Genomic DNA, 26,385 nt, shown 5'->3' on the forward strand with positions numbered 1-26,385 from the left:
TGGGGAATGGAGAAGTGGAATAGAGAGGTTAATAATTATGCATTAAGTTCTTTCTTTTTATGCAGCGGGTGTTAATAACGCTGACGGAGAGTAATAAAAAAAATAAATATGGAAATTGTTAAATATATAATATAGCTCCACTTACGGTGCTGTCCCGCGATGAAAGCGCTTCCATTTCGGTTTGGCTGCAAGCTGTGCTAACAAAAAAAATATATGTATATGCAACTACAAAAAAAAATATAATGCACAAAATGCGAATGGGAAATGTTCATCGGGAGGAGGTGGAGGTTAAGCTTAATGACTAATATTATTTTTAAATTATTCTACTATTTAATTATTATTTTGTTCATAGTGAAGTGCAAACAAAAAAGATAGACTCTGTGTCTATAATGCAAATTAACACATCAATATTCGCCAAAAGTTGGCCTTCTTAAATAAAATGGGCAATGATTATTGTGCAACAGGTGCAGGTGTGGAGATATAAGATGCGGTATTCTGCGGCACTGCTTAAATGTGTTTGTGCGCAGATGCTGCCATCCAAATAGCGCGATGCGTAAATTTAGTTGTGCGCCGATGCAGCCATCCAAATAGCACGATGTGTATATCTAGTTGTGCGCAGATGCAAATATTTAATTGTGCGCAGAGGCTGCCATCCAAATAGCACGATGTGTATATCTAGTATGCGCGGATGCACGTCGGCAAAAAAAAGAATTAAAATTTTTGCTGGGTGCCAAACCTGCAAAGAGGTTTGTGCGAAATGATGTTAGGCATTTAATCTGACTTATGGAAATGCCACTACTTTCTTCTTACCGAATTCATTAGTTTGGCACTTGCACAAAAGAAATAGTACTTTAAATTAAAAATTTAACTTTAATATTAAATTTTCACTATGGCACAGTGTGATTTTTGCACAACCTTTTCAGTCGGTGGTTCAGATTGGAAAAAGAAAGAGGAAAATATGGCCGATCCCATGAAGCGGCAAGTCATCGTTTGGGAACAGTTTTTTATGGCCTAGGTGAGAGTGACAATTTCTCCTGTTAAATCCAGATTTGGGATTGCCACATCCGTGATCGCGTGATCAACTTTTCCAAGCCACTCCAAGCTCAGCGGATTGCCTACTTTTAGGCTGTTTTTTTTTTTTTTCAATTCCAGCGCCACTACAAGACCCCCCTACCAAAATCACACTATAGGGTGATTCGCGCTGGACTCTGCGATTATTGTCTTAGGTCTTTCGCATGGTATTTACCAATCAAGCGACCCTGCACATCTTCAATTTCATAATAACTATTGCCAAGTTTTTTCTGAATTCTTGCCTTTACGAAATTCGGAGCTAGTTTCGCATTGAAGCCCCGTACAAAATTACTTTGTTGAAAATTACGCCTGTAAACTTCCTGACCTACCACAAATGAAACATCGCGACAACGCATATTATATGTGTTCTCGTTTCGAGTACGTTGTTGTTGCATGCAATCTTTTGCCCTGTCGCGTATAAGATCAAATAAATCGTCGCGATTAAATTGAATAGCGCTATCTTCTAAGAAGTTCAAGTTACGTAACAGTTTATACGTGGATGCATTGGTCACCATATTTTGGCCAAAGGCGATTCGATAAGGGCTTGTGCCGATAGCCGAATGTACGTCTGAACGCAGAGCGCAACAGATAGAGCTTAGATGCCCGTCCCAATTTTTTTGGTCAGGCGCAATATAAGATTTTATTGCTGCTACCACCGATCGGTTGACTTGCTCCGAAGCATTTGCTTGTGGAGAGTAAACGGCCGTATATGTATGACTAATTCCATACTTTTGTAATAATACGTTGAACACCTGAGACTTGAACTGTACACCATTGTCAGAGACTATAGTTTCGGGAACTCCGAAGCAATGAAACAAATCCTGCTCTAAATAGCCTGTGATGGCGTCGGCAGTCAAATTTTTGACGGGTTTCAAAAAAGGAAATTTCGACAGATGGTCTAAAACAACAAATACTCCTACGTGCCCGGAGCGGCTTCGCGGATATGGACCCAGAAAGTCAACATAAAGCTTTTGGAACACTCGTTGCGTTGAGCCTGATTTTCCTAAGGGTGGACGTAGTGTATAATTTGGGTGTTTGTTGCACTTGCAACTCTCGCAATTATTAACGAATTTTTTTACATCTACTGCCATTTTTGGCCAATAAAGATATCGGCGTAGCTTATCTAGCATCTTGTTTATGCCTGGATGAGAAGCTAGTGGAGGCTCGTGGGCCTTCTTAAGGACTTCTGGAACCAGCGATTGGGGAACCCAAAGTTTCCAACACAGATCATCGGCTACTTTCTCACCCGACGCGTGATCGGCTCTCCGATATATATAATCGTCAACTACCTTTACATCTGGTGATCTAGATTGATAGGCTAATATTTTGGCTTTGAGTTTTAGATAGTCAGATGTCTTAAAATGAACCGAGTCGAGATCCACTAGACAATCGGCTGAAATTGTAGACACATCTTCTGTGTACACTCGTGATAAAGCATCTGGTACAATGTTTTGACTGCCTTTTCTATGGACTATTTTAAAATCATAGCCCTGAAGTTTTAAAGCCCACCTTGCTAACCGAGAACTCAAGTCAGTTTGAGACATGAGCCATTTTAGAGAAGCATGGTCTATGACTACAGAAAATTCTTGTCCTTCAACGTAAGCTCTAAATTTTTTTATCGCTAAAATAGCTGCCAGACATTCTTTTTCCGTTACGGAATAATTCCTTTGACAACGGTTAAGTTTTCGAGACATAAAAGCCACCGGTACCTCTTCATTATTGTCTGTTACCTGGACTAACACAGCACCAACACCTGTATGGCTGGCATCGCAGTGTATAGAGAATGGATGCCGTCTTTAGCTAAGGTACTGTAGCAATTTCGAATTGTTTTCCCACATCAATTTTTTTGTTGCTCCATTGTCAATAGCTGATATGATTCCTTGTTTTTGTGAAATGTTTAGTGTTTTATGAGAACGTTTGCTTTTACAGTTCTACAAATCGTCTTCACTATTTAAATAAAATGAGCAATCTATGAGTAAATACAATGAGAGAAGAACGAAATTTCGCTCATGAAGCGACATAAAGGCGCCATGCATAATAGTTTTCCAGCAAAATCAACCATTACGAATTACAAGAGGTTTCGAAACGAAGTTACGAATGATAAGAGGTAAGATCATCGCCGAGTATGCAGAAAATCTTTGAATTAACTAGGGGACCAAAATACCTTAGGATTCAGAAAATAATTACTTGTAAGAATGGTACACTCTTCGTGTTAGTGTCTTGTCCAGATGCCCTACTCGACACTCTTGACATTGCGTAGGTAATAAACAAATATTTAACTGAGAGGGAGTCTGGGTTTATTGTGTTTTGCCTCACCCGACGGGTATAACACGACATAGCTGAAGTTCTTAAGCGATGCTATTCAGAGAATATGAACAAGCCGATGCTCTGGCTTGTCCTTGTTGGGTACTGCGGTGTCTTTTGTGTGATTTCCGCTTTTGCGGCTTAGACAGCCAATTGCCATGGTCAAGAGTCTTACATCGTATACGGGGAATCACTTCATGCATATCTTCATTGGATGGCAGCTACTTACCTAATTTACTCGAGGTGATATACTGCACTGTCTGATAAATCTTTGCGTTTGACATGCCACTTGACGCTAAATACGCACTTCAATCTGAAAGCGATGAAGGTGAAAGGAAACTGCAGGGATTGAGGGATGAGAAGTGGGAGTTGGGAGTTGCTTGGGCTTCGTCGAGTGGGTGGGCGTTGCAGATGCGAACGTAACTTTCAGCTAACGCCGGATTTAATTAGCCAACAGTTGAGTACTAATTGTCATTCGACTAAAATAGAAGACTGCCAATTTGCTTAGCATGCACGCCAAAAATATTCGTCCTATTAGCCAGAACAGTTTTAACTGCAGTGAAAATACCGCGAAACGAAAGATTTGTGGATGAGAAATAATTAAAAATCATCAAATAATAAACAAGTAAGAACGTTGCAGTTCACACCCCATCAGCAATTTAGTAGCCAAGTTTTGCTCTAATACTGTAGAAAATTGGTTTACTCGACTTGCCACGCCCCTACTGGGAGTAGACATTTCAATATTGGTCAGCTCATAGAACAAGCTAACGGTAACCTAAATTCAAAATTTGAACTCTCACGCTAAAAAAAATGTGAAAATTATAGGGTAACATTCTAGACTTACAACTTTGGGAGATAACTTTGGGAGATATGCGCGAGCTATATACGGACATTTAAAAACAAGAAAGAAAGCTCTAGTCGAGACTGCTCGACTACGAGATCCCCTGAACCCTACAAGCAACTGATATTTTAATAATAATTCGCACACACACACGCATACATACATACAAACACAAGCACACACACTCACATATACAGGCGATTGCGCTTGGGTTGCGCTGAAGTGTGAAGTCTCTAGCTCTTATATCTTCTGAAATCGACGCGTTCAAACATACGGACAGACTGACAGACAGACGGACAGAGCCAAATCGACTCAGCTTGTCGCCCTGATCAAGAATATATACACTCTGTGGGGTCTGCCACGCCTCCTTCTGCCTGTTACATACATTTTTAAAAAAAACATCATACCGGATAATTTTATGAGTATCGGTTCCAAGTTTCTAGTTTCAATAGTGTCGAAATGGTTTGAATGGAAAAAACAAAAACTATGGCATTCAATACATGTGTTGAGGCATTTGGATATATGCTCTCTTAATTATATAGAATTAGAAACAAAAATTAAATTGAATTATTAAAATTGTATAGGTTAAGAATGGAAATGAAACCACTGTAAAGTAGTTGTTGTACGCGCTAGCACGGGAGTGTCGCTCGCCAAACAATCGCTCTCCCGCTGCTCGCGCTTAGATGAGCTCTCTGCTGTGCAAGCTGCGCTTGCGTTGTTGTTAAAATTCAATAAAAATAGTAGAAAATTGAACACCGGTGCCAGCACTTCGTTCGTGAATATTTAGAGAAACCGCAAGTTGCAGTCTACATCTCAAAAATATATTATACACTGGCCCATCGACGGACCAGACTCCTTTTGGAAGGACAACATGTATATCACAAGCAAATTTGCCTGCGAATTAAAAAATGCTTTGACTATAAAACAAACAGAATTTTTTAATCATTCTTTAAAAGAAACTTCGTGAACAAAGGATGGTATGAATGGGGATTTCTTTGCTCGAGTGTTGATAATCAAAAGTTTGTGGTTTATGTTTCTTAATTTTCGTTGGTCGCTGTACTTAAGCCGAGGTATCAATAAGCCAAATGATTATTAAATTGTGTACTCGACTCGAGCTGCACTCGTCTCGTCCATGCTGTCCTGCTGAACCAATTGCCTGAGTGGCTGGCTGACTTTCCATTGATTTCATAGGGACATGTCGTTCGGCTAGGTTAAGACAGCTCATCTATCCTGTTGTCCTGCCTCTTGCTTTGTCTTCTATTTTAGTCGCTGGTGCGGTCGATTTGCTTAGCCATGTGTGTGCGTGTGTGGGGTCTGTGTGTGTGTGGCTGTGGCTCCCTCTAAATGAGTTCAATTAAGCGGTTATAAATTGTTCATTCACCCATTGCTGCGCATGACCACAACAATAGCAAGTCAGAGTACTGCAATCAGGTATGATTGACTGCCTAATACTCGTTCAAGGTCATCATACTCCATAAATTCAACTCAATACTTCTAACTACTATTGCTCACAAATATATTTATATAACATTGCAAGTCTCTTTGCTTAAAACCAATATGGCCGTCTCCCTGCGCTGAACGAGTATACAAATTACAACAAAATGAGCAAGCCAAATAGCATACGGTGCATCTGTGAAACAGCAGGCGACATTGTGCTTGCGGTAATATTTTACTGTAGGCCTTAGCAGCCCGTAGTTTTTGGACCGATAAGTAAAGTATACATAGTGAGTGTATGTGTGTGTAGATTGATTCATATTCTGCCATTAACAAGCCAAGCCATAATATACAATTAATTACACGCAAAAGTTGTTATTTTATTAATTGGTGCATTTATTTTCGGCTTTGTTCCATGTCCCTTGCTCCGTCCATCAAACCGACACAATAGGCCAAAGTCATCAATAGGCAATCAATTGTTATTGGCCAGACCGAAGGCTAAAGACTGAAGCCTGAATAACTGAATGCCAAAAAGTCACACACAAAGAGTTTAAACTGCGGACCTTGTTCTATGTTCTCCGCACTTTGGGCATAACCAAAAATTGTGGCCAAGACCGCAAAGACTTCACATCAAATAGAAATTTGCGGTTGCTGCTAACAAACGACCATCACTACATACACATGCATGCACACACATACACACACACACACACCCTTGTAGCCTTTCGCAGTCTGTCTGTACATGTTGTCCACATTTCCGCAGCAAATGTGTCAAATGTCACACACCCATACATGTGCCTACAAATAGACACACACATACTGGGGCCAAGTGCATTGCATCTACTTTTCGGCATGGCCAACATCTGGCTCTGGCTCTGACACTGGCCGCTGCACGATTTTCCTTGTCATGCGGAAGCTGTTACCAAATGTAAAATTAACAATGGATTATCTGCTAGCTGTATGTGTCCAAGTATGCGTGGGTGTGTGTGGGCGAGTGTAATTTTCCTATGCCCTTTTCAGATTTTTGTAAACAGGGGTTCATTATTTTCATTACTTATTTGAAATTTCTTCCTTTCCTAAAATATTAAGCATATTTATAGTATCGTTATGTATATTGAAAATCAATTTAATCTAGGGAAGAAATAGACCAGCAAACGGCCATCGCTATATACATAGTTATAGGTATTTCTCCAGAAAAGTAGTTTTTGTAAAGTCGTATCCCTTAGACTTGAGTATGTGACTTGGGCGGTTTGAATTATTAAATATATATTTCAGGTACAAAATATTAAAAATCTATTTCAAAAATCTATTTTATTCATTATTTACATATAGCAGAAGATGATATCAAGGTAACCTATATCTCATCTCTTATTATTACACAAAATCGGTGATGTTTTTCGCTTGCAAGTGTTACGAAAATGTCAAAAGAATATTTTTAAAATTTTTATATGCTTTCAAAGCTGACACAGACATATATATATGTGTGTGGGTCTGTGTATAACTCGATACACGTATATGACTTATTTGACCTATTCTCGAATATCAATGAAAAAATGATTCAAAAACTTCTGCAGGGTATTTGATTGTTAGTTACCCCCACTTAAAGCGTTGGAGTTTTATAAGTGAATGACAACGAAAATGTCATGAGAACTTTAAGATTTGAATCGGTTGCAATTGGAATTGAGGTCAAGTTGGGGCTTTTGTAAATTGACTTCTATGGGCGACTGTCTAGCTCAAATTACGCTAATGAAGTGCAATAGGATCCAATATGTACTACTGAAACTTGAATTACCAGGTGAGCGATGAGTACGCCCAAAGCATGGCTTCGCTTTCGGCCAGTTTTCTATTCCTTCGTTTCCCCATATGCAAATATTGGAGCGCATGCTTTGACATCAAATCTCAAATCAATTCCCACCATCGGGCAACACGTAGTCTCCGGCGCAATACTCAAAGCAAGATATGGCCAAACTCATATAAAATTAGTTCGCTGCTCATAAAAGTTTAGCCAAAGTTTGCAGTCGCATTGCCCCGCCGTGTCCCCTCGTGCTCGTGTCGTGTCGTTTCGTGTCACGTGGGTTTGCCCCAGTGCTCGTAACTTGCCTTCTTCGCACTGATTTGTGCAACAAAACAATTTTATTCAGCGGGGACCAACACTTGAGAAACTTCTGTCCCAAAGGCTTAATTGTATTCTCAGCTTCAAGCTTTCGCTAAAGAAAACTAAAACTCTAAAGTCGAAAGCTGCACAAAATACGCACAAGCAAACGTGTGCATTTTCATGCGTAATAAGTCCGGCATATTCTGCGTTCCGATTGTCCACCTGGACTTCCTTTGCCGGCCACAGTCGGGGGTCCACTTTATGTCCGCGCATCGGGGCTGTCATTAAATTTGCCATGTGTCTCCACTAACCGAAGTTGTTGTTTTCATAGCATGGCACACCTTTCCGAGCTCTATCATCAGTCGACTTTACCATATTAAAGAACAAGCGTGGAGTCTAACGCAAAAACAGATTCAGGCGGCTCTACACTTGGAAAAAGCAGGAGTACGAATTTTTATGACCATATCTGAAAGACTGAAAACTCATATTTAAAACTTAAAGGTGGCCTACTTATTATGATTGATACCATTATAATATTTATAAAAAAAATTAATAAAATGGTTATGTATATTAACGTTAAATATATTCTAAAATATTTTCATTGGATTGTTAAAAATTGACATTTGCAAACATCTAAAAAAGAGCAGTAGATATTCGCACATTGAAGTTTTTATATACATATATTAGTATTATTATATCTCAGAAAGGAATTTATTTAATGTGAATGAAAAAAAAAAAAAAAAACATTAGTTAAATACTAAAAAGTTCTATATAATATAAAAGGTAAAGCTCTATTTAAAGCCCTCTAAATATAGCAGACAATCTTTTTCTAACAGAAGAGTATTCTTTATTCATTTCAGGATAGGATAGGTTAAAGATGAATTGAAAGACTTATAATAAATATAATATAGCTTAAAATAAATAATATTAAATATCTTTTGTTTTTTATTCTCTCAAATTAGGTTTCAACTGATCCATCTCATACCCCTTCAATAAGATATACAATTCCATCCCTAGTTAGATCACTTTCAAAGCATAGGCATTTTATTATGGGAAGAACTAACTTAACGTCTATTAGCAACTTTGCGTTTGTTCAACGCTTTCAATTTCTCCCCGTCAACGAAAATCTAAAAATGTTTTTGAAGTTGTTTATTGAAGGCAATCCAAATAAAGTTATTCTCACTGTTAAAGAGAATTATAATAATTATGTTCGAACTTAATGTAAACTAAAGGAAGATAAAAGCACTTTCAAAAATTTTTAAGTTATAGAAGTAGATATCGGTTCTTATTTCTGTCAGTGTATAACACATTTGTAAGTGTGGCTACCGTGTTCTATGCAAGTGGTGCGATGCCTTGTCCAGGAACTTGAAGATTTAATTTATTTGAAGTGCGCTTCACTTGGTGGCGTCTTGCTGGGCTGGCCATTTGGCAAACCAATTTCGATTCGTTTCTACGCTCAACCATTTTGAATTCATCTATCGATTGATGAAAAATGACTTCATTTTGGTTTCGATGCGCTGATTCGTTTGCCATTGCATTTATTTAAGCGTTTCAATTGCTCGATTTCTGTTTTGTTTGGCTTCCAGAGCTGCCATTGCTTTTCCGCTTTTTTGCTTTCCGCTCCTCCGCTGACCGTTTACATTTTCCCTGCATGTATTGATGTCGATTATATCTTGGCATGATCTATTATGCAGACGCTTCTGGACTTGGCTGCGCACTAGCCATTGCTATTGTTTATACAAAATAATGAACTTAAGCAATAATTACAGCCGAGCTGCGTAGCTGATAATTTGGCATATGGATTGTTCAAGCCGATGGCTCCCACGCGCTGTAACTGTAAACTGTTAACCGTTAGCTCGATGACTATAATTTGAATGAGTAAATAGAAGTTACCTACGCTATAAAAGTGCGTGTTGGCACCCGTTCAGCCAAAAGTCGAGAAGGAACGCGCCACCATGCCGCTGGCCAAGATGGATAGCTTCATGAAGTATGCCAACTTCTTCTACAAGTGCGTTGGCATTGAGCCCTATTCGAGCCGCACTCGCCCCAAAGTAGCATCCGCTTGGACTACCTTTGTGTTTTGTGCAAACATCGTTAATGTGGTCTTTATAATGATAGCTGAGTCGTCCTTTGTGGTGAGAGCCCTCGTCTTTGACAAGGAAATTGTGTTGGCCGTTATGGTGATGTCCTACGTAGGTTTTATCGTGGTGGGCCTCAGCAAAATGTTCTTCGTGTGGTTGAATAAGTCGACGCTGAGCCACATCATTTGGGAGCTGGAAGACTTGTTTCCACGTGACAAGCCAGCGCAGGTTGCCTGTAAATTGGATTACTATTTGAACTCCTGCTCCCGTATCAGCTTCACCTTCTCCATGCTCTACACCGTACTCATCTGGACGTTTAATCTGTTTAATCTCATGCAGTACGTCATCTACGACTGGTGGCTGCAGACGCGCGTTGTTCCCGAAACGCTGCCTTACGCTGTCTACGTACCCTGGGACACGGCGCACGGCTTGAACTATCTGCTGATGCTCTTCAGTCAGAATTTTGCCGGTTACACTTCCGCGGCAGGTCAGGTGTCTACGGATCTGCTGCTCTGCGCCGTGGCCACCCAGATCATCATGCACTTCAACTACCTCTCGCAAAAGATTGTGGATCAACAGCTGAGCGGCGATTGGGCGCAGGACTCGCGCTTCCTCTCCGAAATCGTGCACTATCACAATCGTCTGCTGCGTCTCTCCGATCAGCTAAATGAGATATTCGGCGTCCCTCTGATATTAAACTTTCTGATCTCCTCGTTTGTGCTCTGCTTTGTGAGCTTTCAATTGACCGTGGGTGTAAAGCCCGACGAGGCGATCAAGCTGCTCTTGTTTCTCGTATCCTCGCTGTGTCAAGCCTACTTGATTTGCTATCATGGACAACTGATAGTTGATGCGGTAATTGCATAACCTACCATATACATGCATATGCGTATATGTATATGTAACATGTTCATTTCATTTCACTTGGTCATCGGTCTCTTAGCTGCGCACTCTGTCTCTCTCACTCCAACTCGTTGTCTTGCTACGCAGACGTGAGTCACACAGCCCGAGAAGGAAGAGCGTTGAAGAGAATCACAGACAAATTACGCAAAACCTCTCTTCTGTTTTTTCGTCTCTTTTCATACTGATGGCACAGTAGATTACAGATCGCACTTTACTGTTAATTCAAATGATGTGCATAAATTAATACTTAACTTCTCCAGTGTTACTCGAGAACTGAATGAATGACTCCGAGGCAGAATATTTAGCCAAGCAAAAAAAAAAAAAAAAATTAATACAAATTAAAAACAAATTTGTAGGAGCGGTAGTGCGAGCTAATGACTTGAGGTCATGCGTTGACAGGTTCGCATATAGACAAAAAAATGCTCATACTTGTAGCACGGGACTGTAAGTGAGTGCGTGTCGCGAGAGCGTTTACTTAGGACGCATTAACGCTTTTATATCTTCCCCAAAAATATAAACACGAAAACGCAAAACATTTTGCATGAGCATGGCAAATCCTAGTTCGATATATTTTTCTCTCAGAAGAGAAGAAATGTGATCTGCGCAAATAGAAGAAAGCATAGAGGGAGACTGAGAGAGAGTGAGATGGAGAGAGGGTAAAGCAATAATAGCGCATGACATTTGATAATGTGATCACGCCAAATACGAAGTAGTTTATGCATGCAAAGCTCGAGACACTCCAACTTAATCATTAATATTCATTCATATTGAATGGACCCTATGAGACGTACATATGTTGTGAGTGAAGCCCTCTAATGGTTACTCTTATCCATTCAGAGCTCTAGCATCTCTAAGGCGGCCTATAATCACAACTGGACCAACGCAGATGAGCGCTACCGCAAAGCTCTTGTTTTTATCATGATGCGCTCGCAGAATCCTACTTATCTGAAAGCAACTATTTTTATACAGATCACCAGAGGCACCATGACTGATGTAAGTTGACACAGGAAACTTTCTCATTTGCAGTAGAAGTATGCATAAGAAAGTATAACACAATTGCATCTCTATAAGTTTCATCTACCTAAAAATGAAGTGTGAAGTGTGTATTGAATTTTTATGAATTGTTTATCTGTTTAGATTAAATCTTAACTTTTAATGTGTATTTTCTTTATTTTTTTTTAGCATTTTGCTGATTTTGTTTTTTGTATGTCCATTAACTTTTTGTTTCTGCTCAAACTTTGTTTTACAGCTGCTGCAATTGTCGTACAAGTTTTTTGCGCTGCTCCGCACGATGTACGTCAAATAAAATCGCTCATCAAATATATATATATAGTAATTGCTCGAAAGCCTCTACACATTCAGAATGCTTTTAAAGGATCAACACCCAGGTCTTCATTATGCTAACACATGTACATCGTCGTGCATTATCTTATTACTGTTAGATATTTAATGGAATGGAATTCTCAATCCTCTAAAAATATATCTTTATTTTTTCTAAAAGACGGGTAACTCATCAATTTTTAATTAATTAGCGTAATTTTTTAATTATAAATATTTGTCAAAAAATTCTTTAAATAAAGTATACATTCTGTAAACCAATAAATAAGAAGGCTCTAGTCGAGACTGCTCGACTAGGAGATATCCTGAACCCTCCAATCTGATATTCTAATCATTCTGTACTTCTTTTATGCACATATACATACATACACATGCATCCACACGCACGCATAAGTCCGCGCTCTGCTAACTGCGCAGTAAGCAGTGGTTGCGCTTGGGCTGCGCTGCAGTGTTGGCAATATTTTGAGAATTTAGTTTTTGAATAATTTAATTTCTAGACGTACGATCTCAATGAAACTTTCAGAACGTAATCATAATGTAATGTATGTACATTCCAAAGCATTGAGATGCGTTTTTTTACAAATTGGGGGCAAAGACGGCGTGGTATCAAAAATCTGTAAATTACAAAATGTTTGTATTCATCATATGTATATACACAGTAAATCTGAAATCTCCAGCTCTAATAGTGTTCCAATGAGGCTAAAAGAACAGAATCAATTTTTCGATTATTCTTGATAAAAAAGTTATCGGATGATTTATCGAAAAAATATATCAAACTCCTATTGCGTATGGTATACACGAGTCATACAGACGGACGGACAAGGCTATATCGACTCAGCTTGTCGTGCTGATCAAATGGGGTCTGCGATGATTCCTTCTGCCCGCAGCTAACTATGTACATCGTAAGCAGCGACGACGCTTGGGCTGCAGTCGGGGCAATATTATGAGATATTAGTTGATGAATAATTTCTCTTGTAGTGGGATTATTTTCAGAACGTGATCATAATGTTCGAATAATGTATTTTCCGAAGCAGTGGTAGTACTTGAAATAAGTTTTTTAATAATTGGGACGAAGGGAATGTGATATCCAAACTCGGGAAATTACAAAATCTTCACATTCAAATATATATGCACTGTAAATCTAAAGTCTACAGGTTAAAGAGTGTTCATTAGTCAAAATATGCTTATGGTATACACGAGTATACAAGCACACTTTCAAGTCTCAAGATTGTAAAACTTCTGAGGTTCAGACGGGCGCACGTACGGAAGGACAGATGGACAGGGATAAATCGACTCAGCTCGTCGCCCTAATCAAGAATATAGATACTTTATGCAGTCTGCGATGCTTCCTTATGCCTGTTACATACTTTTCACAAGACCATTATTCCCTGATTTCCCATTTTTTATGGGTTCTGGATATTCGTCCGTCCGTCAGTCGATTTTTATAAAACTTTACCCCCAAGATCTATAAATTTGCAAACGGCGAATTTCAAATACTAAAGACTTGATCTTTGACAAATACATGCACTTTAATGCTATAATCATCCAAGGTCCATCCACAAGAAAAGTTTTTAAACAATTAAGTTCCCGTATTATTCCCACACTGCAGCACTGCATATGCCTGTCTGTGTGCGTGTGTGTGTGAATGTGCTGCAGAAAAGAAGCGAATAATTATTGAAAGATGAGTTGTTCCAAGGGCTCAGGGGATCTTGTAGTTGAACAGTCTCGACTATAGCTTTATCACATGTCATGGCCTGATCTATTATACATTCGCTTCAGGGCGGGGCTGTGCCCTAGCCAACAATTGTTTGTACAAAATCATAAATGTAAGCAATAATTACAGGCGAGCTGCGTAGCTGATAATTTGGCATATGGATTGTTCAAGCCGATGGCTCCCACGCGCCGTAATTGTAAACTGTTAACTCGATGACTATAATTTGAATGAGTAAATAGAAGTTACCTGAGCTATAAAAGTGCGTGTTGGCACCCGTTCAGCCAAAAGTCGAGAAGGAACGCGCCACCATGCCGCTGGCCAAGATGGATAGCTTCATGAAGTATGCCAACTTCTTCTACAAGTGCGTTGGCATTGAGCCCTATTCGAGCCGCACTCGCCCCAAAGTAGCATCCGCTTGGACTACCTTTGTGTTTTGTGCAAACATCGTTAATGTGGTCTTTATAATGATAGCTGAGTCGTCCTTTGTGGTGAGAGCCCTCGTCTTTGACAAGGAAATTGTGTTGGCCGTTATGGTGATGTCCTACGTAGGTTTTATCGTGGTGGGCCTCAGCAAAATGTTCTTCGTGTGGTTGAATAAGTCGACGCTGAGCCACATCATTTGGGAGCTGGAAGACTTGTTTCCACGTGACAAGCCAGCGCAGGTTGCCTGTAAATTGGATTACTATTTGAACTCCTGCTCCCGTATCAGCTTCACCTTCTCCATGCTCTACACCGTACTCATCTGGACGTTTAATCTGTTTAATCTCATGCAGTACGTCATCTACGACTGGTGGCTGCAGACGCGCGTTGTTCCCGAAACGCTGCCTTACGCTGTCTACGTACCCTGGGACACGGCGCACGGCTTGAACTATCTGCTGATGCTCTTCAGTCAGAATTTTGCCGGTTACACTTCCGCGGCAGGTCAGGTGTCTACGGATCTGCTGCTCTGCGCCGTGGCCACCCAGATCATCATGCACTTCAACTACCTCTCGCAAAAGATTGTGGATCAACAGCTGAGCGGCGATTGGGCGCAGGACTCGCGCTTCCTCTCCGAAATCGTGCACTATCACAATCGTCTGCTGCGTCTCTCCGATCAGCTAAATGAGATATTCGGCGTCCCTCTGATATTAAACTTTCTGATCTCCTCGTTTGTGCTCTGCTTTGTGAGCTTTCAATTGACCGTGGGTGTAAAGCCCGACGAAATGATCAAGCTGCTCTTGTTCCTCGTATCCTCGCTGTGTCAGGTCTACTTGATTTGCTACCATGGACAACTGATAGTTGATGCGGTAAGTGCATATACCTACTACACCTCCGCTTTATTTTCAGAATTCGACCAATTGTTGTCCTTTCTTGCCCTACAAATTCAATGGGAGCAATAGGTATTGCTGCTCCAAAGATCAATTTGTTACTCCTCGCCCCATGGTAAGTTTTGGCAAAGAATTTAACCATTGCGCTATGGTGATAACAAATGTTGGCGGCAGATTGCTTTTTCGGGAAAGCTACGTTAATTGTCTTATTTGCGGCTACTCGGCTATGCGGCAGTGTTTTATTTTACGACTTAGCTACAAAACGAAGTATTAAAGTAAATCCAAATATGCTATTTTTTTGGTTTATGAATAAGTTTTGTTAGTTATGTTATAGCTAATTTAATTTTGATATCAAGATTTTTTAATTATTAGTTTTATTTGCGTTTGACGTTGTATACATATGCTTATATGTATATGTACATATTTAAGTAACTTGTTCTTTGAGCAAAACATACTCACAGTATTGGCATGCGTCATCCTTACGCCTCTTAGCAACGTGTCTATCTACCTCACTTCAACTCAAGACAAGGCACCAGGAGAAAGAGCGTAGAAGCGTATATGGGACAAACAAATTTCGCTGCTTCTGTTTTGTCGCTTCTTTTCTTAGTGATGGCACATTAGATTAGAGATCGCATTTTGTTGATATTATAACGTAATGATTTGTATAAATGACAAAATCTTTACATATATGTATATTGTATGTTCTTCTAATAATTAGATTTTCCATATTGTTACCCTTTTCCATTCAGAGCTCTAGCATTTCAATGGCGGCCTATAATCAGAATTGGATCAAGGCGGATGTGCGCTACCGCAAAGCTCTTGTTTATATCATAATGCGCTCGCAGAAGCCAACTTATCTGAAGGCAACTGTTTTTATACAGATCACCAGAGGCACCATGACTGATGTAAGTTGATAAAGTTTCTGTACAGTTTTCATGAGAAAGTCGAAGTCAAGTGCAGATTTACCCAAACGAATTGATCAATTATGAAGCGTGTATCGATCAATATACTTATGAATTGATCATCTCTTTGCGTTCATCTTTATATTGTATATATTTGTTCTATATTTTCCTTATTTCTTGAAGCATTTGCTGATTTTGTTTTTTGTATGTCCATTAACTTTTTGTTTCTGCTCAAACTTTGTTTTACAGCTGCTGCAATTGTCGTACAAGTTTTTTGCGCTGCTCCGCACGATGTACGTCAAATAAAATCGCTCATCAAATATATGTATATAGTAATTGCTCGAAAGCCTCTACACATTCAGAATGCTTTTAAGGGATCAACTCTCTCCCATGGTCCCAGGTCTTCATTATGCAAACACATGTTCATCCTCGTGCATTAGCTGGAATCTCAAATAAAAAAAGGTGGACAAAAAAATAAATAAAAACGTTGCAGTCGGGCGTTTCCGACTGCGGAATACTCATTCACATCCCATAAGCTATTTAGTAGCTAAGTTTAGCTTTAATACTGTAGAAAGTTCAGCTTTTCTTGATTGTAGGTGCTACTGGGAGTAGACACTTCATTTTAGGCTCATGGAACAAGCTAACCGTAACCTAGCTGCAAAATTTGAGTGCTTACGCTCCAAAAATGAAAAGATTACAGTATTTTTGATATGCCACGTCCCTAAAGAGGCGTAACAATATTATTTGAGGAATCGATAGAGCAGGGTACTAGTAATTTAATTATGCAAAGCTTTTTTGTCTTGGGAGGTCAGCCTGAGTATATATACCAAATTTGACGTCTTAAGTATCAATAGTGTCCAAAATATAGAAGAATTTGAAAAATCACTATAACTTCAGATCCGATTTATCACGCCTCTTAAAGGCGTATACATATCATCTTTAAAGAATAATAACACTAGCTCACATGCAAAATTTTAACGTTTTTGCTTAACAATTTTAGGAGATACAGTTATATCCGATTTGCCACGGGATCAGGAAAATATTAATGCTTTTTAAATCGGAGATATACACGAACATGCGCTCAAAATTTCAAAACGGACAGCAAGATACCAATATACTCATTAAACTTTCGTGAATGAGTATAATAAAATAAAACAAGTAGGAAGGCTCTAGTCCAGACTGCTCTACTAGGAGATACCCTGAACCCTCCAATCTGATATTCTAATCATTTTGCACTTATTTAATGCACACATACATACGTATGCATCTAGACGCACCCATAAGTCTGCGCTCTGCTAACTGAATGAAATTTTCTGGACGTAATTGTATGGTCAAAATGTGTGTACATTCCAAAGCACAAGTCTCTAGTACTTAAAATACGTTTTTTGCGAATTGGGGGCGAAGGGGGGCGTGGTATCCAAAATCTGTTGATTACAAAATGTTTGTATTCATCATATGTATATACGCAATAAATCTGAAGTCTCCACGTCTATTAGTATTTCAATAAGGCCTAAAAAACAAAATCAATTTTTCGATTATTCTCGATAAAAAAAGTTAACGGATGAGTTATCGAAAAAATAAAGCAAACTCGTACTGCGTATGGTATACACGAGTGCGCACACCAAATTTCAGCTCTCTAGCTTTTATATCTTCTGAGATCTCGGCGTTCATACGGACAGACGGACGGACGGACGGACGGACGGACGGACGGACGGACAGACGGACAGGGCTATATCAACTCAGCTCGTCATGCTGATCAAGAATATATATACTTTATGGGGTCTGCGATGATTCCTTCTGCCTGTTACATACTTTTACACAAAAACATTATACCCTGATTTCCCATTTTCAATGGGTTCAGGGTATAAAAAGGGACACTAAATAGATTTCTGATAGCATATTGAAGATTATATGCACTATGAATATGGCTTGGAGGGAGTTAAATCAGTCTGAACAGTAAAGAAGGTAGAATTATGTTTAAATCTATGTTAATTGATAAGAGTATGAAATTTACCTTTTATGAGATCTAACTTATTACAAAATAGTAGAGATTGCAGTTATATGAGAAATAATATTCGATATGATAATATTTATTAAAGGGAACAGTTTTGGAGGATGGTTGAGCATTTTTTTTTTTTCTTTTTGTAAATAAACAATAATCCACTTTTAATGGTATTAGCTAGTTAGATAGTTGGATGTTAAAGTGCGACAAAAGTCACAGCGTCATGTTTTACCATGTATGTCTTCTTCTGCAGAGTATAGTATGTATAAGGGAATGCCGCCCAGTTTGAGTGCGTGTTTTCTATGGGAAATATTCGCAGTTGGCAAGCACTACATTTGACGCTTTTGGCTGGCCAACAGTTTCGTTTTATGAGTTTTTCAGTCGTATTATATATTTGTTGTTGTTGTTTTAATATTTTGCTCCTGCTTGGCGCATGTAATGCACTTTCTATAAACTGTGTGTGTCTGAGTGTGTGAGTCTGTGTGTGAATGTGCATGAGTGTGTTGACTACGCACTCAGAAATATTAGCAATTTATGCGCTGGAGTGTGCGAACTGTTAAAAAGCGAGAAACGACACGACATTACGAGCTGCGCGACAGCGTCGCCTTCTGGTTTCCACGTCTTCCCAGCCAACCACAGAGATTGGCTGGGCAAGCAAATAGGAAGTAGGAAATGGCTATATTATCGACAGAGCTGGCAGTTGGCAGTTGGCAGTTGGCAGTTGGCTCACAATAAACCCGACATGCAGTGCACAATTTGATGAATTTATGAATTACCTGCGGCTGGCAGCCCGGACAACTAGCGCCTCAGCTCACCGCCCGCTCATAAAATAATTTTAAAAAATACGTATACATAGAGATATTTTTTTATTGCATATAGAATTCCACATATTTTCTCCTTTGCTAGAAACAATATTCTGTGATAGTAATCGTAAATCATATATGTGCACGCTTCCATTTTGGCTGGGTCTTTGCTAAGGTTTTATGTTTCGTTTTTATGAAATTTTTATAAAGCTTTATCTGTTCGCGGCAAAGTTTAATTTCTGGTCACGTCTTGTGTGATTTTCAAATGCCAGCAACAAGTATTTTCAATATCCCCTGTGCTACTTTCTTTGCTTGCCAATTTGTTTGCTCTATCATGGTCCATGTTTCAAAATATCTAAGTAAATCGCAAAATATTGACCAGGCTAAAATCACATAATCAACAAAAATGCGTCGTTAGGCCGAGTAATCAACAGCTGCATATACATTATAAATGTGATAAATGTAGATTCTAAAATGTTTATTTATATATAGTCCAGCACGACCAAGGGACCCCAGCTGCTTATAAGTGAGCAGTCACTGGTTATCTGCAAGAAAGATATAATTTTTATTATATCTATAAAATTGTGGATATGTGATTTGCATCGTCCATAATAAATACTTTAGGTAACTTTTTTTAAGTGTTATTTGAAAAGCATTTTCTCGTTTCTGTCCAGATAATGAAGCTTTTGATCTATATTTACTTATTTATATTCTATGAACTAGACTTAACAGTTTAAACAAATAAACTGTCTTTCAGAGTTTTTTTTTTTTTAAGCAACATGGTCCTTTTTTGTCAATAACATTTGATACAAATCAATTAATCAATAAATTTTATTATATATACATTTTTGATCGCTTTTGCCAATCACGTCTCACAGAAAAGTCAGTGACTCTTTGATCAACTGTCGGAATATTCTAGTCGAGACTGCTCGACTACGAGATCCCCTGAACCCTTCGAAAAACTGAAATTTCATTAATAATTCACACAGACAAACGCATACACACGCACACACGCATACAAACAAACACAGGCACACGCAGACAACACAAGCACACACACACGCACATATAAAGGCGATTGCGCTTGGGTTGCGCTGCAGTATTGGCAAAATTATGGGAATTTATTTGTTGAATAATTTAAATTTGAGACGTACAATCTTAATGAAACTTTCAGAACGTATCATAATGTTTAAATGTATATATATACCGAAACTCAAGTCTCTAGTACTTGAAATACGCCCTTTACAAAAGTGAGGGTGAGGGGCGAATTTAGGGGTGGGGGGGGTAATTTATAACAAAAACTGAAATTATATAAATTACACATAAGTTTACATTAAAAATTTGGAAGCTCTAGCTCCAAAGGTGTAGATGATTTAATTGAATAACTGGCTTTCGATAAGGTTTTTAATCGATAATAAAATATCGGGAGTAGTTATCGATTCTTAGTGATAAACTCGATATGCGGAAAACAAATTTCAAGTCTCTAGCTCATATCTTCTGAGATCCACGCGTTCAAACATTCGGACGGACGGACGGACAGACAGACGGACAGGCCCAAATCGACTCAGCTTGTGGCCCTGATCAAGAATTTATATACTTTGTGGGGTCTGCCACGCCTCCTTCTGCCTGTTACATACATTTTAACAAAACCATTATACCCTGATTTCCCATTTTCAATGGGTATAACAAGTAAGAACGTTGCAGTCGGGCGTCACCGGTTGCGGAATACTCATTCACACCCCATAAGCAATTTAGTAGCCAAGTTTAGCTCTAATACTGTAAAAAGTTCAGTTTTTCTCGATTTGCCAAGCTCCTACTGGGCGGATCGGGATTTTAACACTTTATAAATTGGAGATGTACATGAGTATGTGTTCCAAATTTCAAGTCTCTAGCCTCAATAGCGCCGAAATGAACTGCGTGCATACGGACCGATAGGCGGACAGCAAGACGGATGTTGCACAAAACCAATATACTCATTTCACTTTAGTGAATGAGTATAAAAATGGAGTTGCTTTTATCTTTTTGGCTTATGCGCTTGCTGCTGATTGTTAAATCCACTTATCAAAACGTGCAAATAACTCAACACTCAGGATAGACACATACAGCTGACACTAACTCACACACACATCCACACACTCAGATATGCGCGCTCACATGCATATGCATGTGGCTCATAGCAGCCAGTGGGCTGTGTCCACTGACCAGTACACAAAAAACTATTGGCACAATAGAAAAAAAAAAAAAAAATACAAAAACAAGAAAAATATCAGTAAAATTTGACGTTGGAAGTACTGGATTCTGTGATATCCTATAATTATATAAACTTTATTAAAACATCCTACTTCTAAGTGGAATCTTGCTCGGTAACGCGATAGACGTTAAATGTTTTGTCCAATCCAAGAATATATTGGTAGAATAACCAAATTCATTTGAGTAAAAACATCTATGGAATATATTAAACAGAACAACATAACCTGTCTTTGGTGGCATTAGAGAACACCCAAGGTGGGCCGTTTTTCATTTTTTAGGGTATTCAAACATGATACCATCGCTTAACAAACTCTGATGTATTACTGTTGCCACAATTTGGGCTCAGCTCACAATTTTTTCAATTAGCTGCCATTAAATTGAATTCAAATATTGAAACAATATGCGATTCACACCAACTGCCCACACCAACTGCCTCAGTGGATGCACAGATTGCTGTTACATCTGAGCTTAGCCCAGTTCTTTGGGTGCCATCGGATGATTTATTGATTTGCAGTTTGCAGTTTGCAGTTTTTCTTGTTAAAACTTGACTGCGGCAAATGTGAGTATTGCACTGCCAGTTTTTCGCTCCGATTGCTCGCCCCCGGTTGTCCACCGAAAAATGTTTATAAAAATGGCTTTGGGATGTCATCAAATGGTTCGAGCTGCCATTTGGCTTTTAGAAATTTTTGCTGTGCGTATGTGCGAACTGTTCCTGAGCACTTTAATGTGTACAAGATTGATAAATCGAAAAGTTAATTGAATATTTTGTGTGCCAATGGTCAACGATATAAAATAGATATATCTGAAAGCAGGCCAGCAAACCACACAGCTGGCAATCGTCAAGGAATTGTGTAATACAACAAATGGATTGCACATATAAATGATGGTAAGCTTTTACCAATTTAAGTAATATGAGCACAGCCTTTGTCTCAGATATTCATTTGTCATTTTTATTACCTTCATTACATGTGGGCTCTACATTTGACTATTCAAATGATACGCCTTTAATGGAAATTATTAGTCGATAGTTTTCCAACCGTTACTTTTCCCGTTTAGTTTATATAGCCTGGACCCAGCAGAGAGCAGAGTATCCCCTTTAAGCATTTCTTCTGCATTTCCTCTAAGTATTTCATCCAAGTATTTCCTCTAAGTATTCTCTCTGAGTTTGGTCTCTAAATATTTCCTTTAAAATTAAGGTATTAAGGTATTAAGGTATTCATATAGACAACTTAAATGATTTTCTGCAGTTCCCCTTGATTTGCTTAAGCAGACAAAGAGATATAGACTGTGAGACAGACAGATATATAGAGGGTACACAAACAGATATATAGATTACCTCAAGACTAAATTACATACACTAAATCAATATTAATATTAATTAGTAGATGGCATACACAACATTATTATCTGTTGTGTAGTTCAATTAAAGATTAGGATTTCTGTATAGTCTCTAGCTAAATTTCTGGATAATCCATCCCATTCTCATTTTATAGATTTAAATAAATAAATGGAGAGAATTATGGAAACTAATAGTGCGCTAAATTGCTCTTTCTTTTTCTCTCTCTCTGTCTCTCTCTGCATCTTTCTCTCTCTCTTTCTCCCTCTCTATCTATCTTAAAAAAATTCAAATGCCACTTTAATCTAATTGGTTTTGAAGAGGGATATCAATGATTTTCTGCTGCATATAAATAGATATGCGTATATAACGATTGATTTATGAAAACTTTGGCTGAGCGGCCGATGTTTACCTGGGTCAAATTTTATAATGCAAATGCAATTAACTTTGTGCGACAGTGCGTTGAGTCATTACTGGAAAAGTCTATAGACAGAGAGAGAGAGAAAGAGAGAGAGAAAAGCAGAAAGAAAAACTGAGATAAGAAGAGAAGGAAAGCAAGTACTCTTGAAGTGGGTCGTAATAAAGGATATATGCAAGGAGCAGAGATGGAGATGAGGACTTAATGTTCTGCTGAGACACACAAAGCGGCCGCAAAGAGGCGCTGCTTGTATGCACAAAGATAAGCAGCCGGATTTCATTTGCTCATTACTCAACGGCTTAAACGGCAGCATGACGGACGGGGCGGGGCCGCGTCGGGCTGGGCGGAAGAGCTGACGTGGGGACGTGGACTCACAGCCGCTCTCGTACGCAGCGGCATATAAGAAATGCATGTGCACATAATTCATTTTTTACGCTAGATTACAACAAAATGCTGGCGACAGCAGCAGCAGCAGCAGTAACTGTGGCAGTGGCATGTTGCTTAAGTAGCTACACGAACTACCTACACTCTCACTCACACTCACACTCGTACACACATACAGCACTCACACATACAGCAAAAACTTCTAAGAAGAAAATTAAGTTGAAACAGACTACGTTAGAGAGCTGACATCGTTGAAGGAGAGGCACCGGAAGCGGATGCGGCAACCAAGTTTATGTTAAAGTTTGATGCATGACATACACCCACAAGCCTCCCACAACACACACGCACACAGGGAGCCACACATACCTAAATAGCTATATTTGCTGGCAAAGTTATATCTCCAGCGAATCGCTGCCGTTGACTTTTATGCCGCTGTTGCGACTTGCGGCGGTGTCCATTGCACCGTGTCTGTATGTGTGTGTGTGTGTGTGCTGTTCAGGTGTAACGGAAATTAAATCAGCTTCATGTGCAGTGCACATCATTAGTATGTATGGCGGCAGCGCCCACAGAAGTATGCAACAGTTTTACTATTAATCCCGCAAATTGAGTTTACGCAAAAGTGGGAAAATATCTTGATTAGTTGTTCGAGCTTATATGCCATTTAGTCTGCCAGAGACTAGGTGTCTTCCCCATCTCTCTCTCCTTCTCTATCAGTTTCACTTTGCTGTGTTGCCATCTCCACTGACCAAACAGCAAATGCCATGGCAAACGTATATTCCATCCGTGTTTGCTTGTTTTGTTTGCCTGCTTGTTTGAGTCTCAGCTCAAAGGCCAGCCAAAGTGCCGCTGGCTGCAATCGCAACAGCATCTTTTGCTGTTGCTGCTCCTGCTGGAGTCTTTGGGTTGGCAGCAAGAGTACTTGCACTTGTATTTGCACGCTTGACGCATTTGTCGCACTTAAGCTGCTCTTTATGACATTTATTTTTATTGACTGCCCAACGATGGAAGAACACAGCCATCGAATGCCTTTTCAACACTCTAAAATGTTTGTGCCCGGTCTTTGGCTGCCAACGTAAGCCGCTTGCCAAAGACTTAAAGCGTGTTCTCAACTTGTTTTGCGCGCTCACAAAAGGCTCGGTTCGGTCATTATATTATGACTGAAATGATTTCTACTATCAGTTTTTCCACTCTATGCTTGCTTAGACAGAGTGCAGCCGGACAGTTAAATTTGCTTTCAGACTGCTTATGTTGGCCGTCTTTAATGTTGTTGCTCCACCCAAGTTAAAGGCTGTTTTAGGCGCAATGTGATTATTTAAAATTATAATCTATGCCACTATGTGGATATTATCCGTGAAAGTCCCATCTATATATGAACTTGGGTTTTCAACCTCATTTTTTTCTGGACCTCATTGAAGCGTATTTTTAAGCTTGGGAAAGTCTTTTTCCCGACCAATGATTAATATTATTTATTGTTATTATTTTACTTTAAATTATATTTACATTTCTTTTTTGATAACCTTTGATTATATTTTTTATATTTAAAACTGTTAAGTGCAGGAAGAGCTATAGCTCCCATTTTAAAAAAGATTGAATAATATACATATTTTGTATTATTCTTTAATCAACATTATATTAGAATATTTCAACAACTTGATTTAATCAGAGTAAAAGATCGTTGGATATTTGTGGTTTGAGTTTCGGTCACTTAATCGTTGTTAGCGTTGTTAGGACTGAGAAAGCAAATAATTCAAACCAGTCGCAAAAGGCAAATATATCATGCTGAGAAAAAGGATTATAATATAAATGCAAAAATATTAAATTGATTTGTTTGGCAATTCATTATTCTTTATTTAAATAAAGAAAAATTTTACGGCTGCTTCTCACAATAATAAATAACGAGCGATAGAATTTCAGCTATAAGTAAACGATTTCTTAATACCCTATTTTTATCATAGATGTTAGCAAGTGATGGGTAGGGAATAAATTATATATCTTCCACGGATATATGCATATTGATATAAATAATATAAATATTTCTTTTTTTTGCTGATTTCTCACTGTTTGTTCACTTATGATTTTATTATTGTTTTGTTTTATAAAATTTGCTTCTATGCGAACTTGAAAAGTGATCCGATTCATTGAAATATCAATATATATAATATGCAATATATCTTAGCCAATGCATCATTACTCACAGTTTGGAGCAGCGCCACTTCATATTGCGTATACGCCGCATTCGGCCTGGTATAATCGATTGCCGTAGATTATTTGGAAAGTTCGTGATGCGCCTGTGTGTGGGGCATGTGACAGCTGCATATTGGTATAAATTACCTTTCGGCTGCTTAATTAGAAAAGTGCTTTGTGCCGAGTATGCAAAATGCGACAATGGCTTTAACGACAATTTCATTATTGTTGACAAACTTGCGGCAGTTGTGGCATGCCACAGAATGCCATTTGAAGCAGTTTATTGGTCGCTGCTGTTGTTGTTGTTGCAAAACTGTCAACTATCAATGCCAATGCAGCCAACACGGACAAATAGCAAAGCAGGCGTGGCACGCCTTGTCTACTACAGTTGTTGCTCTTGTTGTAATTGTTGCTGCTGCTGTTGCTACTTCGGTTTTAATATCATTTTCGTTCCACTCCAGTTAGCATTTTAATTTAAGTTTCATTTTCAATTTAAGACTTTGAGTTGCCAGCAAACCCAACAGCAAGCCGCCCCGCCCTCGCTCCTTCCCCCTCTCGAACGCCTGCGTCGAATGCTCTTGCATCCGTTGTTTTGTATTTTCGCGCTTTTACGCTTTTGTATGCCATTTCGTGGCTATTTTAAATTTATTATTTGTATTGTGTATAGGGCAAGCTTTGTTACGGCTCCCCACCACCCCCAAACCCTGCTCGCCGTGTCTACAATTGACGTCCCTGCGCCGCGCCCCGCGCAGCTCGGACAACGGCCATTGGCGCGAGACGTGGCCAAGTGCAGTTGAAGGCGCGTTTGCATTTTCAATTAGAAAAACTTTGGAGCGCAGACAACGCCTGACAAGAAGTGCGCAACGGCTGCATGCGGCAGGAGGCTAAGGCTGTGGCAGCAACTTGGCTTCTTGTTGTCTATGCTAATGCCTTGCATAATCAGTTAATGAGAAATATTTGTTGTAATGAATTTTCTTTTGAGTTGCGGCTGCTTATTATTATTATCATTGCTGCTGCTGCT

General features: G+C 39.0%; 2 protein-coding genes and 1 long non-coding RNA gene across 3 annotated transcripts; 2 read left to right on the forward strand and 1 right to left on the reverse strand.

Moving 5' to 3' along the window:
* Positions 1-360: 360 nt before the first annotated feature.
* Positions 361-1,472, reverse strand: LOC149092448 (uncharacterized). The gene is made up of 2 exons (XR_016196251.1): positions 811-1,472; positions 361-736 (listed from the first exon to the last, which is right to left on the reverse strand). It is a non-coding gene; the product is annotated as an uncharacterized LOC149092448 (long non-coding RNA).
* Positions 1,473-9,576: 8,104 nt separating this feature from the next.
* LOC149092449 (odorant receptor 85c-like) lies at positions 9,577-12,107 on the forward strand. The gene is made up of 3 exons (XM_089256249.1): positions 9,577-10,678; positions 11,564-11,719; positions 11,976-12,107. Exons 1-3 carry the CDS (start codon positions 9,701-9,703, stop codon positions 12,030-12,032), a joined length of 1,191 nt encoding a protein of 396 aa, XP_089112375.1. The 5' UTR covers positions 9,577-9,700; the 3' UTR covers positions 12,033-12,107.
* A 1,956-nt stretch (positions 12,108-14,063) lies between these two features.
* LOC149092450 (odorant receptor 85c-like) lies at positions 14,064-16,440 on the forward strand. Its single transcript, XM_089256250.1, has 3 exons — positions 14,064-15,064; positions 15,835-15,990; positions 16,237-16,440. The coding sequence occupies exons 1-3, from the start codon at positions 14,087-14,089 to the stop codon at positions 16,291-16,293; spliced, it is 1,191 nt and encodes a 396-aa protein (XP_089112376.1). The 5' UTR covers positions 14,064-14,086; the 3' UTR covers positions 16,294-16,440.
* Positions 16,441-26,385: the final 9,945 nt, after the last annotated feature.

Source organism: Drosophila navojoa, chromosome 2 (genome assembly GCF_054131105.1).
Source record: "Drosophila navojoa isolate 15081-1374.11 chromosome 2, UAZ_NAV_1.0, whole genome shotgun sequence".
NCBI classification, from domain to species: domain Eukaryota; kingdom Metazoa; phylum Arthropoda; class Insecta; order Diptera; family Drosophilidae; genus Drosophila; species Drosophila navojoa.

Excerpts from the sequence above, each read along its gene's own strand:
- LOC149092449 (XM_089256249.1), top strand. The coding sequence starts at position 9,701 with ATGCCGCTGGCCAAGATGGATAGCTTCATGAAGTATGCCAACTTCTTC. Across the intron at positions 10,679-11,563 it reads GACAACTGATAGTTGATGCG|AGCTCTAGCATCTCTAAGGC; the intron begins GTAATTGCATAA and ends TTATCCATTCAG. Across the intron at positions 11,720-11,975 it reads CCAGAGGCACCATGACTGAT|CTGCTGCAATTGTCGTACAA; the intron begins GTAAGTTGACAC and ends TTTGTTTTACAG.
- LOC149092450 (XM_089256250.1), top strand. The coding sequence starts at position 14,087 with ATGCCGCTGGCCAAGATGGATAGCTTCATGAAGTATGCCAACTTCTTC. Across the intron at positions 15,065-15,834 it reads GACAACTGATAGTTGATGCG|AGCTCTAGCATTTCAATGGC; the intron begins GTAAGTGCATAT and ends TTTTCCATTCAG. Across the intron at positions 15,991-16,236 it reads CCAGAGGCACCATGACTGAT|CTGCTGCAATTGTCGTACAA; the intron begins GTAAGTTGATAA and ends TTTGTTTTACAG.